Source organism: Solanum dulcamara, chromosome 8 (genome assembly GCF_947179165.1).
Source record: "Solanum dulcamara chromosome 8, daSolDulc1.2, whole genome shotgun sequence".
Classification (NCBI taxonomy): Eukaryota; Viridiplantae; Streptophyta; class Magnoliopsida; order Solanales; family Solanaceae; genus Solanum; species Solanum dulcamara.
This window is the reverse complement of record NC_077244.1, coordinates 24909330-24928784: the sequence shown is the minus strand read 5'-3', so window position 1 is coordinate 24928784 and position 19455 is coordinate 24909330. Positions and strand designations below refer to the sequence as shown.

Genomic DNA, 19455 nt, shown 5'->3' with positions numbered 1-19455 from the left:
TATTGCAACCCTCTATGGAGTGAATCAGGACTCTTGTTTTTTTCCATTTGTTAGAACTCTTGCTTATCCAACCTCTATTTAAGAGAGTTGACATTTATCAACAAATGGGTTGGAACTCCATCAAAACTACAGATATTAGGACTTGAGTTGACATTTATCAATAAAATGGGTTGGAACTCCATCAAACTACAGATATTAGGAACTTTCTCAAACAAGTTCCAAAGTCTGCAATTCCCCTTAATGAATTGCAAAATTTAGCAATCAAAGGAAGGTAATGAACAAAATTCAAGGGCTTAGACCTGCATGTTGGGCCTGATATTCCTGTTAATCTTCCAGCGGCTCGATCCAAAATTAGGGACCTTAACACAGAGGTACAGGATGAAAGAGAATGAATTGTGGAGAAAGATCCTTGTTCACAATTATGGGAGGAAATGGAGAGATGGAAAACCAACCACAAGATGAAACCACATGGCATATCTTTATGGAGAGGCATAATGAAATAGCGAAGAAGGGGCACTATAATTAGTTTTTGGCAAGAAAGACGGATGGGAAATGCTCTACAATGATGCCTTCCTGACAATATTCACTATATCGAGCAAGAAGACAGAAAAAGTGGCCAAGATTGCAAGGAATAAGGAGAAAGCATACCAAGGGATTTGAACGTCTGAACTCTGAAGAAACAAACGTGCCATACTGAGATATGAAAGAGCTGAATAGTTTGTTAGGAAATATCATATAAAACAAGGAATGTCAGTCATGGAAAGAGAAAAGGATCATGTGTTCGGTGTTACCTATTTCTATAGTGACTTTTGAAAAGGGAGAAGAGATAGTTTATGCATACCCAATATGGATCCTGAGGCCATCAAGGAAAATTTCAATCTTTACTTGGACAGAAGCATGGGGAACCATTTAACAAAAGAACTTGAGGAGAAGAAAGATATCCACCTCAATCGGTGCTTCATGTGCATGCACGCAGAGCAGATAACCATTTACTACTTTGTTTCTTGGTTGCATACAGTTTATGATGTAAGATGTTAAGAATATCTAGGGTTGGAATGGGTGATGCCATTGACGATAAGGGAATTATTCCTGGGATGGAAATTTAGAGGAAAGACGAGAAGAATAGAATGGGAACAGAACCCTTAACATGGACAATTTGGAAAGAGAAAAAGAAGAGGTTTGGAAGCAGTCAAAAGTGCTTTTGAACAGATGAGCTTTTTTTTTGGTATATTCTTGAAGCACTTTTTGATATATCTACGAGCGTTGATAATTCGTATCTCTACATTCTATGTGAAGAATCATGACCTTTTAATAAGATTCTCTACATTTTGTATGCGGGGTTCCCACCAAATCAGTAGCATTAACTTAAACAGAAAAAACATAAAAGTATTATACACACCAAAAGGATATAGGTTTCTTTTGCTTAGTACAATACCTGTGACCTTATGGAGTTCAGTAACGATGTTTCCTTTAGCATCAATTCTTTTATCTCCAACAATGTGTTGTAAGTAGCATAGTATTTACGGGTTTGACGATCCATGACCTGCATGACCCATTTTAGAGGTTAACAAAGTGATTGACAAGGAAGTGAAAAAAAATTGTAATAGGAAAACTTATGCTCCCAGGCACAGGTCCCAAGAACCTTCTCTCTCCTAGGAAAGAGAAACCACCTTTTCCAGTGGTGACCTGCCGGAATCCTTTCATTCTTTTTTTCTTTCGCCCCTCCCACAAGCTAGCACCTTCTGTGTTAGCTTCATCCCTATCTCCTTTTCTTTTCAGAACTTTTTTTGAGAAAGATAATGTTGTATTCCTCAGCATTAAGGATATGCTGGAGACCTCCAAAAATTGGTTCCCAACAAGAGAAAACAAAAAGGCTAATAGATTACAAAGTGCCTATAAAATCCAAAATTTGTGCAGCTTCTTCTATCCCTTCTTCTTTACACCAAAAACAAAAGTAGTCAAGCAGTTCCATTTGAGTTTCTCTATTGAATTAGCCTTGTTTGCTATTTCTTTCTTTCCAAATAGCCCACCAAATGCATGATGGTATTATACTCCACCACTTTTTCTTAGATTTTCTCCCCCTTCTACTGATCCAGCAACTAAGTAGATCTGCTGTATGCTCAGGCATAATCCATTCTTTTCAGAACTGCCCATGGAGGAAAACAGAATATACTTCAATAGGAACACAAGTCCTTTGACAATACAAGATGGACAGACAACAACTCAGTGTGGTACTAATGGGTGGAAAGAAGTCGTAGGTTGATGGACCACCTGCAGGATTCTTCAGAGCTCAAAAAGGTCTAATCAATGTATGGTTTAAACAACATGGTCAAGACTGCTAATACAAATGGTTGGATCAGAGGATTTGATGTGGCTAGAGTGGGAAGGGAAAGCCTAGAAGTGATTCATCAGCAATATGCAGATGATACACTCATCTTTAGTGGGGCTGAAGAAGATCAACTCAAGTATCTGTGGGTGATACTGGTTCTGTTTGAAGGGATTTCTGGGCTACATATCAATTGGAGAAAGAGTTTTCTATATCCTATAAATGATGTAGCTAACATGGAGTCTCTGAATACAATACTGGGTGGCCAGGTGGGACCCCTTCCAACCACATTCCTGGGATGCCTTTGGGAGCTAAATCCAAATCTTTTGAGATTTGGATACAGTGATTGAAAAATGTGAGAAGAAATTGGTCAGATGAAAGGGACAATACTTGTCTCTTGGAGGCAGAGTCAACTAATTAACTCTGTTCTAGATTCCATTCCAACCTACATGATATCACTATTGATTATTGTTAGAATAGGAATAAGTATATATGATCCGACTTAGAGTAGGAATAGAAACAAGAATATTAATAGGAATACAAATAGTAAATAGTATCCTACTTGGTAAATGATTGTATTGTAGTGTCTATAAATAGGGTCTTTGTGTAATAATGTAAAGATACAATTCAATAATATTTTTCTCCAATATTTCTCACATGGTATCAGAGCCTCTACGATCTTTGTAGAGAATCAAAGAGCTTCCGTTGTCGGCGGGCGGCTATGATTTTCTTATTTAAGATCTACTCATCTCTTGATTTCGAGATGTTCCACATATTTTATACCAGATTTAGAGCACTTTCCATCAACCGTTGCATTGTTTACGAGAAATCTGAGTTTTCCTATAGTGTTTTCTTTCTACTTCAAATTTTGCAAAAAAAAAAGAAGTAGAAGGTATACACAGATATTTGGGCTAGATTGCAGTGATATTTTCTCCCCCGTGGCTAAAATAACATATGTCCGCCTTCTTCTATCTATAGTTGTCGTTCTCCATAGGCCTTTTAATCAATTGGACATTAAGAATGTTTTTCTCCATTGTGATCTTTAGGAAGAAGTCTATATGGAGCAACCACTTGATTTTATTGCTCAGGGGGGTCTGGTAGCCTTGCATATCGATTATGTAAGTCACTCTATGGTCTGAAGCAGTGTTCTCAAACTTGGTTTGGGAAGTTCAACACTGCAATTCAAGAATTTATTACTCTGTGTTTTATCGACATTATGCCCCGAAATCCAATATTTCATGAGAAGACCAAGCACATGGAGATTGACTAGCATTATGCATCAAATACAATATTTAATGAGAAGATGAAACACATTGAGATTGACTGTCAATTTTGTGAAGTCGAGTGATCAACTTGCAGATATCTCACCAAGCCCCTCATCGCTCCTCGTATTAATTACATTTCTAACAAACTAGGGACATATGACTTGTATGCACTAGCTTGAGGGGGAGTGTTAGAATAGGAATAAGTATATATGATCCTACTTAGAGTAGGAATAGAAATAGTAAATAGAAGAACTTGGTAAATGATTGTATTGTAGTGTCTATAAATAGGGTCTCTGTGTAATAATGTAGAGACAAAATTCAATAATATCTTTCTCCAATATTTCTCACAATTATCAACAGATTGGACAGAATTAGAAGGAAATTGCTATGACAGGGAAATAAAGAAAGAAAAGGGTATACTCTAGTTATATGGAAGGAGGTGATTTGTGGAAAAGAGACATGGAGGAATGGGAATAAACTCATAAAGAACTTGAAAAACCACAAGAAGTCCCTTAGAATGAAGTGGCTCTGGAAGTATGAAAATGACAAGCAGCTTTGTGGGGAAAAGTCATTGAAGCAAAATATGAGGAGGAAGATTAGTGGATGACAAAGGAAGTTACTGCACTATGTGAAGTGAACCTGTGGAGGTCTATCAGAACTCTATGGGATGTACTAAAGAGCAACACCAAGATTAAAGTGAACAATGGGGAAAGACAAGGTTTTGGAAAGAGGAATGGCATGAGGCAGGCGTCCTGGAAAACCTCTTCCAGACTTCCACAGCATAGCAATACAACAACATAGTACCATAGCAGAAATGTGGACACAGGAAGGGTGGGGACATCACCTTACAGATTAATGATTGGGAAATTCCAAGAGTGGCAGAGTTTTTCAACATAATTGGCCTGTTCAGTGGGACACAAGACGGAAGATGGACTATGGTGGTAGGGCTGTGAGAACGGCACATTCAAGGTTAGCAAAGCATACAAGAAACTGAACCTCCTCAACGAATGGCTTATCAACCGGCCATGGAAGAACATATGGAGAGTCAAAATTCCTTATAAGATAATCTGTTTCTTCTGGCTCTTATCCAAAGTGGCAATGCTTAGACAGGATAACTTAATGAAGAGGCGGATAACATTATGCCCTAGATGTTTATTTTGTGGGGAGAAGGCAGAAACTGTAAACTACCTCTTTTGTACCGTAAGTTTACAGGACAATTATGGAGGTCATTTCTAAACTTGAGAGGTAAATCGTGGTCCATGCCAGGAAAGATCACACAGACACTTCAAAGTTGGGAAGAGATAGGGGTATTGGGCAAAAGCAGCAGAAGCAGATGGAGAATCATACAAGCCAGTATATGGTGGACTATATGGAGGGAAAGAAATGCCAGGTGTTTTGAGAACATCGAAAATAGTATACAGAAGATCAAGTTGAATTGTATCTTGACTCTATGTTTTTGGTGTAATCAGATTTGGTCTAATGATCCGGTCTCTATTATTGATGTTCTAGATTCATTATAGACATAGGATCATAGGATTCTGTAAAGTATGCTTGTAGTACAACCCATATACTACTCTTTACTTATATATAAACACAAAGTTACCAATTTCAAAAAGAAGTGATTGACAAGGAGCTGAAATGTGAGTCATGGTCAAATGAAGGTTCAAGCCGCTAACTATGCTTGTACCTGTATATGAGTATAAAGTTCTGAAAACCGGAGTTCATACCTGCAGAAGAAAAGCTTTGTCAGAAGTATGAATACAAGGCATGTTAGATAAATCCAACTAAATTCATGGACATTATCAGGCACACCTACACAGAAATCTTTTCAACTTTATAAATACTTAATACAAGAGACAATGGGACCTTGAATAGGATCAATGTAGTGATCAAGCCATGTAGACTATAAAATAGCATCTTTTCATCCTTCGGAAAAAACATTATGCTGCACTCTAAATGCATAAAAAGCCAGTAACAAAGGAATGTTATTCTTGAAATAAAGACAAATTCTATGGGAGTGAATACAATTGATGCTCAATTTTTAAGAGAGGTGATGAGATAATTAACATATGTAATATGATTATATGAAAGTAACTGAAGGTACGTGTTGGATAAATGGATCTTAAGTATAACTCGCCCACAAAAGAAAGCTCAAGTAGTGAGAATTCACAAATCTTATAAGGAGGCAACAACATATACACTTACCGATGTCGGATTCCCTCATGCCCTGGACTAAACATTTGAAGCTTGTAGTAACATAATCGAGTGGCCCAATGTTGGGTAACCCAACATCAGAGAGGGGTCAAACTTTAATGTCATGTTAGGAAAATGCACATTGGGCATAATACGAACCCAAAAGCTAGCTCAAGTGATGAGGATTGCCCAAAAGCATAAAAGTAAAATACAAGTGTACAACTAATTTAACCAGTATGGAACTTTAACAGTAACAAATAGACGTTCAACAGCTCACCTTTTGACAGAAAGAGGGAAAGTGAAAATAGAGAGAGAATGTGTGTATTAACGAGCATGCTTCAAGCACTTAAGAGAAGGATAGTAAGTTAATGTTTTTGCACCACCACTTTAATTGTTTTGGTTAGTGAATGCAAGCTTGAGCACAATTTGCTATCTGCTGTACTCAGTGGGCTGATGGATGAACTTCTACTAGAAATATGATATCATGACATAACGGCCGTGAATTAGATTATTTTTACCTTAAACTAGTATGACTGGGCACCTAAGTTGTTCAAGAAAAATGATAGAGATCAGAAGATATCAATATTGAGGAACTAAAAACTTCTTATACCTGGATAAACTCATTAAAAGTTAAAAAAACAAATTGTTGGGTTCTATAAGGGCCAATTGATATGTGATGCCATCAAATTTTCTATTCTTTTGTTCTGCCATCTTTCTAGATTAAGAGCCTGTTTGGATTGACTTTTGGCTTATTGTTGTTATTTTGGCTTAAACATAAGTGCTTATAAGCACTTTTTTGTTTTACCAAACATTACAAAGCTGCTTAAAAGGTATTTTGGCTTAAAAACACCTATAAAAGCTAATCCAAACAGAATTTCAATACTACCTAAATAACCAAGAACTAAGAAGGCCATCTATCCTATAATCCATTAGAATACATCTAAATCCTACAAGCAAATATGCCCTTATGCCGTTTTCGTCCCCAAATCATCATGGAGGGATGCTGGAGAATCAAATACCCCTCCTACTTAGATACTTCACAATAGTAAGACATTGAAACTTGGACAAAAGCCAAACATAAAATCCTCTAAAATTGTAAAGTTGTACTTTCACTTAATAAACTTGAAGCATCTATAAAGTAGTTAGACAGATTGCGTAGATTGTTTCATCAACAAACTAAAACCAGATAATCAACAGGTGAAAGCCAATTCCAGGGTTTTCTAAATATCATAACTAATTGCTTTCATTCATCTCACAGTTAAATGCAACCCTATTAATTCTAGAAGCAAACACCTCTACACAAAGTTAAGGGATTACAACATTTAGGCTAGGATGGAATGAGGTTTCATTGATAAATGATGAAAGCTTAAAGAGTTTAAGTACTTTTAGATAAGGATAGACTCCCACATAACCTTGCACCCAAGGAGTGTGGCCTATTAGTCACTGAAGTGGGTTAACAATCATTAGATATCAGGTTCAAATCTTAATGGAGACAAAAGTACTAGGTGATTTCATTCAATCTATCAAAACCTTGGTGGACAGAGTCACCCAATACCTACAGTGGTGGAAAAGTTGGCCCAAACACCACGGTTATTAAAACAAAACAAAACAAAAAAGACTCCCACATAATCTTTAGCTTGAATTTGCTCCAGACAAACTTTTTCAGAGAGCTAGAATTTTTTTGGTTTTTAATTCAATAAAACAATTCCACACCGATTCAACATTCATGCTCCTTGTATACCGAATATATTAAAGAGGTATTTCCACATTCAACAGGTATGAGGAATATAATGCACAAAATGGAAAAGCACTAATAGAGGAACATACTGAATGAGTTCAGCTTGTGATGGCACATCATCGAGCTGCCGTTTAAATGACAGAGTTGACCTCAAATTAGCTGCAAGTTCCTATCAAAAGAAAAAGAACTGTAATTCTAATATGTCATACATCATCAAGGTGAAGTTATAGTAGTGAACATAAGTACAACGGTACTGTGATTTAAGTAGAAAGATGCTGTAAATCTAAATCTTACCTTATCCAAAAACAAAGATGCTATAAATTTAAGTAGGAAGATGCATGCAATGTAAGTTGACAGGTGAAGCTAAAAGAACTGACTGCATAGCAAGGACGCTCATACTTGTATTAGCAATCCTAATGTTTGTTAGACTAAACATCTTAATGTAGAACTGATAATGGTACATTGGCTATCTAACAAATAGTCTAAGTTGATGTCAACTTTCCCTGGATCATTAAAATATGAAACATAAAAGCAATTAATGCGCAGAGCTGTCCACTCGACATTGTTTTCTTAAGAGCTGAAAGAAGAAAATTCATCAATATGGGGTTTATCGTGAGATATGCAAGAAGTAAAAAACAAGAAACCAAGATCCATGTTAAGGACCGGACCTGGGGAAGTTCTTTAGCCAAGGAGAGGAGGAATACAAAGCTTTCTCTATGTACCAGACTAAAGAAATATCTCACAAGCAGCAACTAAGTCTGTGGTCCATTTTTACTTTGGAGAGTATATATTTTCCTATCTTTGGAAAATAACTCTGCATTTAACTTTCAAATTGGCGTCAACACAGAGAGAGTAAAAATTAGGGTGGTATACTGTTAAAGATTTTTGCAGAATGCAAACTTATTAGTGGAGCAAAAAGACCATTGAGATGTTGACCTATAAATTTCCTTAGTTAGCATGGTAACTACACTTCAAAAAGCAAAATTTAGAGTATACAATACACAAGATATGAAAAGAGAAAAAGCATTCCCATTTTGAATGGTTTTATTTGCTTTTTGGGTTTTCACGAGACTATTTCTATTATCCTTTTTTGCCTTCATTGAACATTTATTGTTCAATAACGATGGCAAGGAACACATAGCCTATCATATGCATCTTATTAGATAATTAGTATAATAAATATACCAAAGGGGTGTTTGGTTGGTGGGATGGGATAGGCAAGGATATCCCATGGGATTATTTTACCATCTACTATATTAGATAACTAATCCCACTATATATACTAAAATGGTGGTATAAAATAATCCTGGAACTAAATAATACACATTACAAACACAGGATAAAATAATCTCATAAGATACCCGGGATTATTATCCTTATCCTACCAACCAAACGACCCCTAAGCGGTTGTTTGATTGGTGGGATAAGGATAACAATCCCAAGATAAAATACGGAATTACTTTTATAATGTGTGTGGTTATTAGTATTAATTCGTCCCAGGATAATTTCCCATCATTTGTACTAAAATGGTGGGATTAGCTATCCCATATAGAAGGTGGGATAGCTAATCCCATAGGATATCATTGTCTAACTAATAAATGCTATATATTTTACATGTGTCCGTACACTAATACACACCATTTATTTTACACGTAGTTGATAACTATTATACGCAGCTGATAACTAAAGGTAAATCTCACATGTCTATGGGTAGCTGATTGTTTAACACGAATCTTTCTTTCATCCATATCTTGTCTAGTCTTGAAAATATAACTTTTCATGCATATCTTGACTTGTCTTGAAAATAGAATTTCGTCTTTGAGTGCTTTTGAATATTTTTTGTCATTGGCCTTTTGGTGGGATGGGATAGCAAGGATATCCCATGGGATTGTTTGAGCACCTTTTATATTAGATAACTTATTCTACTATTTATACTAAAATGGTAGGATAAATAATCTCGGACTAAATAATACACATTACAAGGACAGGATAAAATAATCTCATAGGACACCCGAGATTATTATCCTTATCCCACCAACGATACATCCCCTAAGCAGTTGTTTGGTTGGTGGATAAGGATAACAATCCCGATATAAAATCCGGGATTATTTTTATCATGTGTGCGGCTATTAGTATTAATTAGTACCGAGATTATTTCCCATCATTTGTACTAAAATGGTGGGATTAGCTATCCCATATAGAAGGTGGGATAGCTAATCCCATGGGATATCATTGTCTATCCCATCCTACATACCAAACCACCAGCGAGTCCCACATTTGAAGATGGAATGCTTCATGAAGTGCTTCTTCGGAGTTAAGCTTTTGTTTGTCCATATTTCGATAAAAAGTACCTAAAATAATAGAACTATAATGAAATACATGATCAACCAATATTAATCAAATTTGAAAAAGAGTAAAAAGAAATGTCCACAGACCTCACCCATGAAGTAAATCATCACACCTACGGTCCAACTAATTCAGAGAGAATCAATAGATTCCTTTTCGGGAGAGATTCATCATTCCCGTATGCAGCATAAAACTCTCTGTTGTACTGCGCAGATATCATGTATTATGTAAAATTTGTATAGTATGTTATACTGCACATATCATGTATGATGTAAAGAGGGTTCAATGCAAGTCAATTAATTCACGCATCTTAATAATATTTTCTTGGGTCATTATTACACATGGTATCAAAGCTATGGTGAAAAATATTCAGGTAAAGAGAACACAATCACTGAGCCTCAATTATCCGACAACTGTCTTGGTTGTTTTGCATCATTCTCTTCTTACTTCAGTGTTGTGTGAAAACCAACACTACCACAAGATTCGTCATCGACCGGAGATCAAACCCTAGTAAGACTTTTCGGCAGCCAACCTTGTATGCGTCATCAGCATCTAGGTGTTATGGAAAGCAAGTAAAGTCACATGCTGAAGTGTGAGGTGGTTTTCCGGTATTCTTCAAGTCGGAGTCTTTTCCTATGCTGGTCACTTGTTGTTTCCAACCCCACCCACGGGGATTTTTCTAGTAAACAGTCACTAGAACAGTGTTTTCCAACTGTACAGTGACTTCACTATTTTTCAGCCTGTTTCTAGTGGTTGTTTCTTCACTTTTTTCAGCTGTGATTTTGCTAGATATCTCTTCCATCGAATATATCTTTTGAGTTTGATATACTTGGGTTCAAAAGAAAATGAGAATAGGAAATTCAAGTTTCATATTCACTTTAGAACCCTTAATTGGAAGTTCAAACTATTAAGCCAGGACTTCCTCGATTGAGTTGTGGTGCAAAGATCAAGGTGTTTAAGATCACTTAACCAAAGAACTATCGAGGGAGATGGCAAGGCTCGAGCACAATGAAAAAGGATTGATGCTCAATTATGTAGTCACTTGTGGCAATCTATTGACTACAAGTTGATGCCTTTATTTTGTCCCTTTCATACATTTTATTCAGTTTGGGAAAAGGACCACACTTTATACACTAATGATATCTCATTTTTATGATGTCATACCTAGGGTGACAAATTTAAAAGAAACATGAATTGGATATGTACTTAGGACAGGAATAGGCAATCATGGATTAATTTGAAAAGTTGATGTTAGTTATTGCTACCATTGAAAAACAACAAGAGCAACGACAAACAATGTTTTTGGTTCTTACACTTGTTGGACTTCCTAATGACCTAGACTCAATGTGTATGTCTAGTCCTACTATTCCTACAATTGATGAACTATTATCTCAATTACTTTGCCTAACTACGCCACCCAATCACACAGTTCTTCATCCTCAAATGTTGACTCCTTGGACATCTCAAAATAGTGAGAATCGACAAGGAGGGGGTCGTTTTGGAAGACATCGATCCAAGTGTAGTTATTGTAATAAGTCTAGATATTCTCGTGAAATATGCTACTCTTTGCATTTGTCAAAACACCCTAAAATGCTCAAGTTGCTCAGATCAACACCAAGGTACCAGAGGTTTTCCTTATCTAAAGAGGAATACAATGAGTTCATTTAGTATCAAGCAAGTAAGAAGACATCTCCGCAAATAGCCTCAGTTGCTCAAACTGATACTTTGGTTGCTGGTGATTCTTTGCATCAAAGGCATACTCTTGGCCCATGGGTCAGGGACTCGAGCACTTCTAACCATTTTTCTAGTAATAAATCACTTTTGTCAAATAATATATATTCACAACCCCTTTTTTTGTTACTTCAGCCAATGGGTTCCAAACAAAAGCAGGAGTTAGACAAGCTAATTCCCTATCCTTAAATACTCTAAATTTTGTTCTTTGCCTCTGGATATCTTTTTAGACTTGCATTTGTTAGTTAATTGACTCATCCCCTCAATTGAGCCATAATATTCCTTGATGATTCTTTTGCTATGCAAGACCACAGTATAGAACAGACGATTAGCATAGGGCGTGAAACACAATGGCCCCAAGCATGTCTTGTTACAGAACCTCCAGACATAATTCACAGACGTTTGGGACACATCAAAATTTACCCCAGGCTCAAAAGATGGTGCCTAATATGTCTACATTAGATTGTGAATCACATCAACTTGGAGAACATACCCAAGCAACCTTTCTACATAGTGCTCCGAGCAATGCAAAGTTTGTTTTTTTCTTTAGTTTATTCTGATATATGGGGTCCTAGTAGAATTAGTTCAACCTTTGGATTCCATTGTTTTGTTATCTTCATTGATGTTCATTCAAGATATACTTAGTTTTTCTTAATGAAAGAATGTTCCGAGTTGTTTTCTATATTGTAGAGTTGTGTTGAAGAAAAAGTCAAGTTGGTATTTATATTAGCAATTTTTGCAGTGACAATGCCTCGGAATACTTATATTCTCAGTTTAACAAGATTATGATATACGCCTCAGTAGAATGGAGTAGCAGAGAAAGAGTAGGCACCTCCCTAACACTGCTCGCTCACTTCACATTTAGTCCCATGTCCAGCTGTGTTGTTTTGGGGCGACGCCGTTCTCATGGATTGTTATTGATTAATCAATACCTCCATCTTCCATCTAGAATCAGATTCCGCATTAAGTATTGTTTCCGCGGTCACCCTTACATTCTATTCCCACTCGTGTGTTTGGGTGCACATTATATGTTCATAACTTTGTTAGGAAAGATAAAGTTAACTCCTCGTGCTTTCAAGTTTGTCCTTTTTGGTTATTCTCGGGTTCAAAAATGATATCGTTGCTATTAACCTAACCTCTGTCAGTATCTTAAGTCAAGATGGTTAGTAGAAGTAAAAGAAAAAAAAAACATCTTGATATATTTGTGGTCTTACCTATACCAAATTTTGATGAGTCATGTTGCGTCCCTACATCCCCAACCACAGAGCCACCACTCTTGACTTATCATAGTCATTTGTGTCTAGCATCAAGCACAGTTAATTCACGTCCTGCACCTAACTCTACACCTACTGCGGACTTCTCTCCTCCTAGTCCACAAATTGCATTTTGAAAAGTTGTAAGATCCACTCATAATGCTAATCCCCATTATACCCATTTAAGTTATCATTGTATGTCATCACCCCGTTATGCTTGTATCTTTTTATTTAGTCTACAGGTGAAGCATTGTCTCATCCAGGATGGCACAGGTTATGATTGACGAGATGCCCACTTTACATGTGAGTAGTACTTAGAAATTGTTTCCTTTCCTTTCAGGTAAATCTACTATTGGTTGTTATTGGGTTTATGCAATCAAATTTGGTCTAGACGACCAAATTAGTTAGCTAAAGGCCTACCTTATTGCCAAAGGGTATACTTAGATATTTGGCCTTGGTTACAATAATACTTTCTCTTCCGTGTCTAAAATAGCATATGTTCGCCTTTTTTTATCCATAGTTGTTGTTCGCCATTGGTCTATTTATCAGTGAACATTAAGAATGTTTTTCTCCATAGTGTCCTTGGGATGAGGTTTATATCGAACAAACCACCTTATTTGGCCGCTCAATAGGGAGTCTAGTGGTCTTGTATGTTGATTACTTAGGTCACTCTATGGTCTAAAACAGTCTCCTCAAGTCTGATCTGATAAGTACACCACGATTATTCAGGTTGATGGTATGACACGTAGTGTAGTTGATCTCCCAAATTGTGTATTTATTCTATGGTTTATGTTGACAATATTGTTATTACCAACAATTATCCTGATGGTATCACCTAATCTGAAGTGACATCTCTTTCAGCACTTCCAGACTAAGGATTTCGGTAGATTAAAAGTATTTTCTAGGTGTTGAGTTCGCTCAGTCTAGATCAGATATTGTTATTTCACAACAAAAGTACGATTTACACGTTCTTGAAGAGACACGAATGATAGGTTGTAGACCTATTGACACTTTTATGGATTCAAATGCAAAGTTTCTACCAGAACACAGGATCACTGCAAGATATAGCAGTTGGTTGGTAAGTTGAATTACCACACAGTGACTAGACCTGGCATTTTCTTTCCTATGAGTGTTGTAAGTCAATTTATGGACTCTCCCTTGTGATAGTCATTGGGATGCAATTGTTCGTGTTCTTCGATTTATAAAATCAGCCTATGCAAAGGACTACTATTCGAGAATCGAGGTCATGAGCAAATTGTTAAATACACAAACACTGATCGGTAGGATCACCTTCTAGTAGACATTCTATGTTTGAATAGTGTGTTTTGCATGGAGGTAATTTGGTGTTTTGGAAAAGCAAAAAACTGAGTGTTGTTGCTTGATCTAGTGCAGAAGTAGAATATCGAGCAATGGCTATGGAAACGTGCGAGCTAATTTCAATCAAACAGTTGCTCAGAGAATTGAAGTTCAGAGAAATCAGTCAGATGAAATGTGTGATAATCAAGATGCCCTCCAAATTGGTGTTTAATGAAAGGACTAAACACATTGAGATTGATTGTCACTTCGTTAGAGAAAAGATACTCTCAAAAGATATTGTTACAAAATTTGTGAAGTCAAATGATCAACTTGCATTTATTTTCATCAAGTCCCTCACTAGTCCTCGTATTAGTTTCATCGGTAACAAGCTCGGTACACACGACTTATATGCAACGGCTTAAGGGGGGAGTCTTAGATACTTAGTATAATAACTAATAACTAAGAATCCCACATGGGAAGATAGGAATTCCTATATGCAATGGCTTAAGGGGGAGTCTTATATGCAACGGCTTAAGGGGGAGTGTTAGATACTAAGTATAATAACTAATAATCCCACATAGGAAGATAGGTATTATGTGTTTGTATAGTCTATATATAAATAGGGCTTAGTGTAAAGACAATTAATTTATGGATCATTGTAATATTTTCTCTCAGATTGTATTTCACACACATCGTAAGCAAGATTTTTCCCCAGTTCTTTCAATCCCCTAAAATTCTTCATTACTAACACTTACACAGAATATTTCATGCTAACCATAGTGTAATTCTGAAGTAAGACATGAAAAATAATGTCCTAGAAACAAGGAAAAGTTAGTGAGAACATAGATTTTGACTCACCTACATAAGAGAAACTTAAGACCTTGAGCCATTATATTGACTTTTTGTTAGTTATAATCTGATTAACTCAAACATTTATACCTTGAATCCACATTTGCCACTGACTGCAAGCTTTTGCCTGCACCTAACAATAGTCTCAGATGGAGTTCAAATAACTCTAGTTTGGAGGTAATTTCACTTTTGCGGAACATTTAGAAAGAGCTCTTTTTCAAACACTTGTGCATAATTTAAAACGTATAATTAGTTGAACACTGCAAATAACACCAGCTATAGAAGGTAAATGTTAAACGTGTCCATTTGACCCCATGATATTTTCAAGTCCCACAATAACCACCAAATCTAGCAAAGAGGATTTATACCCACAAGTTTGTACTTCCATCTTAGATTACCTTTTTAGAGCCTGAAGATACCTTCTATTTTGTATGTTTCTCAACAACCTCCCTAAACAAATGTGGATTTATTTACTTCTTTTTTCTCTGTGATCAAGTAAGGAATAATTTCATTAATAAAAGGAAAAAACTCTTGTATACAAGTAGTATACCAAAAAAGATATCCGAACAAATAGAAAACTCATGGGTGCACCAAAGATACATGAGGGATAAAGGGCTATTCTTCATGCACCAAAGATACATGAGGGATTAAGGGCTATTCTTCAAATATACAAAATCATATTTAATTCCTTCAAAAGCTCTTATATTTCTTTCTCTCCACACTACACATATAAGAGCAAATGGAGCAATCTTCCATGCCCATCTCCTCTTTCGTCTTCCTTTCTTGAGGTAAAGCAGAATCTAGTAATTATGGTCTCAGTCCTTACCAACTAACTACAACCTCCAAAAATATCATGAAAAGGGGCATAACAATGTAGAAGTGATGTACAGAAGATTCATACAGCATAATAAACCATGATAGATTAAACAGAATAGGTTGATGTGATTCAAAGTAAATATAATTCTTTATTTTTTTTATTAAACTGAAGCAATATCTAAGTTTGTATGATGAACACCCAAGCCAACAAACAAAGCATAAACTTTTGTAAGAAGCATAAACAAAGCATACGAGACAAAGGCTACTAACATTGGCCCAGCCATGAGAAATTAGAGAGAAATCAAGTAAGAAGCTTGATTAATCCCCCAAGTTTGGTTGGGAATTTATTGTAACTTCTTGTAATATAGTAAGTGTATAATCACGAAATCAAATCATAATCAAATTCCTAATAAAATCAATTCTAATTATTGTAAATCTTATACAATCATACTACTTTCCCTCAAGTTGGAGCGTATCTATCATAAGCTCTAAGCTTGTTACAAATATACTCGATCCAAGGTCTTCCGTGGGATTTGGTAAGAACATCTACTAGCTTATCATTCTGACTGAAAAAGTTGGTCACTATGCATCCGAACTCAATCTATCACTCCCCACATTTTTTTAGGTACTTTTAAACTTGTGTCATGCTTTAAAACATGTCAATTGAGTTATACTATATGTTGATAATTAATTTTGGCGCTTGAATATTGATGTAGATGTCGATTTAGGTGTTGGAAGTGAGTTGGAGGTAAGTTGACATAGCAAAAAGGGAATTAAAATTGTCACAAACCTAATCCATGGGACGTATTGTTGGTGCGGATTTATCATTCGTACAACACAACATCAAGCCCCAAAAGCGTGCATACCATGTGAACTTGAGCTATGCCTTATAAAGCTCTTTATTTTCCTCTCCCATTTCGATATGGGATTCGCCTAAGGTGTCATGTGCACCTCATCTTCAGAAGTTTGCCAGCCTTCTAGCTGGCTAGTCCTACTAGGCCCGCTCTCATCAGACCGCCCTTTGTCAGGGGGCTCACATAAATTTAAAAGCTGGGCTGGCTATGTTGGGTCATGTCGTTGCGTGCCCACCATGTGAAAGGGCATAATTTAATCTATTAGTTCTTTGTTAATGTTAGTAAAAAGTAAAGTGTTTTCTTACCCTCTTTGCAGAATCAAGCTTCTCAGCGGAAACCTGAAAAGTATGGTCCAAACATTCAGAGAACATCCCCTCTTTGCCTCTTTGCAGTAGCTCCTCAAACTCATCAACCTTAGTTTGCAATTTACCATGTTCTAAGAGGCACCTAGATTGGAGTTCAGATTCTTGTCTGTCAAGGGCCTAAAAGAATCCAAAGCAAAAGTTGGTCATCTCCATTTAAGCGTGGTAAAAGGACATCAAAGAAGAAGCTCCATGTGACAAGACAATCTTTTAAAATGAGATTAAAAAAGAAAATGCTTCCATTATTTTGAGTATATATAAGAGAAGAAAGATGATGAGAACGCCGAAAAAAGATTAACTGATCTCAATAGAATTGCATGGAATCTTTTAATTTTTTAAGATTTAAAATCTGACCTAGGTTGAGATATTGGGTAAGCAACAAATGATGCTCACCTACATGATCGCAAAAGCCAGCAGATATCAGGTTAAACATTTCATTTCAAGAAAAGGATTTCATCCAAAAATGTAGAAACAATTTTAACAGTGTTATTATTTAATCATCCACAAGGACCAGTATGCAACAATTTGATTGTCTTGGTAAACATATACCGGAAGCGAAGACTATTTGACCGGACACGTTAAAAGCATAGAGAGGATCACAGTCAACCGTTGAGTGTCAAGTCAACCATTGAGTCAATCAACACCAATCAGACCAAATACTTGTTGGACCATCCAATAATCATCTCCTATACCCGACTTAATAACACCGGACAGCAGGACCCTGGAAGAATCCATTCGGGTAGGTTCAGAGTACCCGGACAGGAGATAATTCAAACAACGGCAGATTCCGAGATATCTGGGATTCCATTTAATCTCATCTAATGGCAATGATCTTAGCCATGTAAGAGCTGAAATGAGCGTGAATCACTGGCTTACCTTATAAATTCCCCCACTCTTCCCCACTACTGTAACCAATTGAATACACATGTTACTAAAAATGTTCCCAATGAACGCTATCCTTGATCATTGTTCACTATCCACGGGCCAGAAAATACAATAAGAATCTCTTTATCTCTTATTTTATCAATTAACTAAATTTGGCTAATCGTCTTGTTATTTTCTTATCTTTATTCCAATTACATTCACATTATCAAGAATAAACAAAAATTGAATTAATTACAATAATTATGACCTCATTATTAATAATTTAACTGATTGATCTAATAAACGAATTTTAGGTTAAACAATGATAGGTTTTCTACGCGAAAAACTATTTCAAAGTAAGAGCTCACTAAACCCATCAAAAACAAAGCATATACAATCTTTTACTGAAAGAGAGTGAACTTCAGCACCCACCTTGGACGTTTGGAGAAGCGATAATACTTTCTGCGCAGTAGGATCACTGTCAATTTTTTCTTGTAGTTTTTGTATCTCACTCAGCAAGTCATCCTTTTTCTGATTCGAAGCAAATAAGGATTAATAATTGCTGATTGACCGAATTCAAAAATGTCATTTTTCAAAAGACCCACTTGATTCTGCAATTCTAATAGCTTCTTACCAGTTCTTCCATTATTATAATTATACAGTGTATTGTCTGAATAATCCACACTTCCGAACGATTCCTCCTGCAAATGGGACTCAGACCAACGAGTATATTTCCTAATAAACGCAAAATCAAAGGAGATGGCGCAATAGTTGATAGGATTACCTCTTTATTAACAAGTCTCGCCCATATTATTGAGGGAAAAGACACCAGTATCGAAAAGAAAAACTATTCAAAAGCAGCTGCCATTAACTAATTTACATTTATTGCTTGATAATTCGATGATATCAACGAAAATATTACTTAATTACTCATTAATACTATTAAAATATATAATAGGTAGTGTTTAAGTAAAAAGACTACTCAATTAGTGTTTGATATTATCAAAAATATATAAATACAATCAAAATAAATAGATACCTTTAGATTGGTGAAAAGTGAACCAGATGTTCTTTTAAATCTTATTTTTAATATTGGTGACTCTTTGACCAAGGAAATGATTAAAGTCACTTAAAAATTTAATTACGTTAATTAGGGACCAAATTAATATTACCAAAACTTCTTAATCTTTTTAAACTACAAAGACACCCCATTCTTCAACATATACCTATTTAAAAAATAAAAATCATTCAAACTTGAAAAGACGACCACCATCAGCGGCTCCTCTGCAACCAACCTCGCCTCATCGCCGCCGACCGTCACTTTGTCCAAACACTCAACGTTGTCACTTGTCGTCGCCAACTGTAAGTCATTTTTTTATATGAATTATATGATTTTGTGTACAAGAACACTATTGAAAATCGAAATTTTTTTTGGGTTAACGAGCAAGAACTTTGTAATGACCCGTTAGGTTATTTTTAGAACGAGTCCTTCCTCTTTCATAAAAGATCATTTCCGTAAATTTAAATTGGAAATTTTAGACTTTTAGGTAACTACGATTAAT

The 19455-nt window shown here is 36.0% G+C and overlaps 1 protein-coding gene across 3 annotated transcripts in view; it reads right to left on the bottom strand.

Annotated features, from left to right (window-relative positions):
• Nucleotides 1-18779, bottom strand: part of LOC129898751 (uncharacterized) — a 32949-nt gene extending 14170 nt beyond the window's left edge. For all 3 annotated transcript variants that reach the window (XM_055973407.1, XM_055973410.1, XM_055973409.1), the window contains exons 1-7: nt 18678-18779; nt 18528-18594; nt 18326-18424; nt 16973-17149; nt 7612-7691; nt 5279-5318; nt 1436-1543 (exon numbers count right to left, since the gene is read on the bottom strand). In XM_055973407.1, coding sequence (XP_055829382.1) covers nt 1436-1543; nt 5279-5318; nt 7612-7691; nt 16973-17149; nt 18326-18424; nt 18528-18539 — 516 coding nt within the window. In that variant the 5' untranslated portion in view covers nt 18540-18594; nt 18678-18779. The remainder of the gene's footprint in view (nt 1-1435; nt 1544-5278; nt 5319-7611; nt 7692-16972; nt 17150-18325; nt 18425-18527; nt 18595-18677) is intronic.
• Nucleotides 18780-19455: the final 676 nt, after the last annotated feature.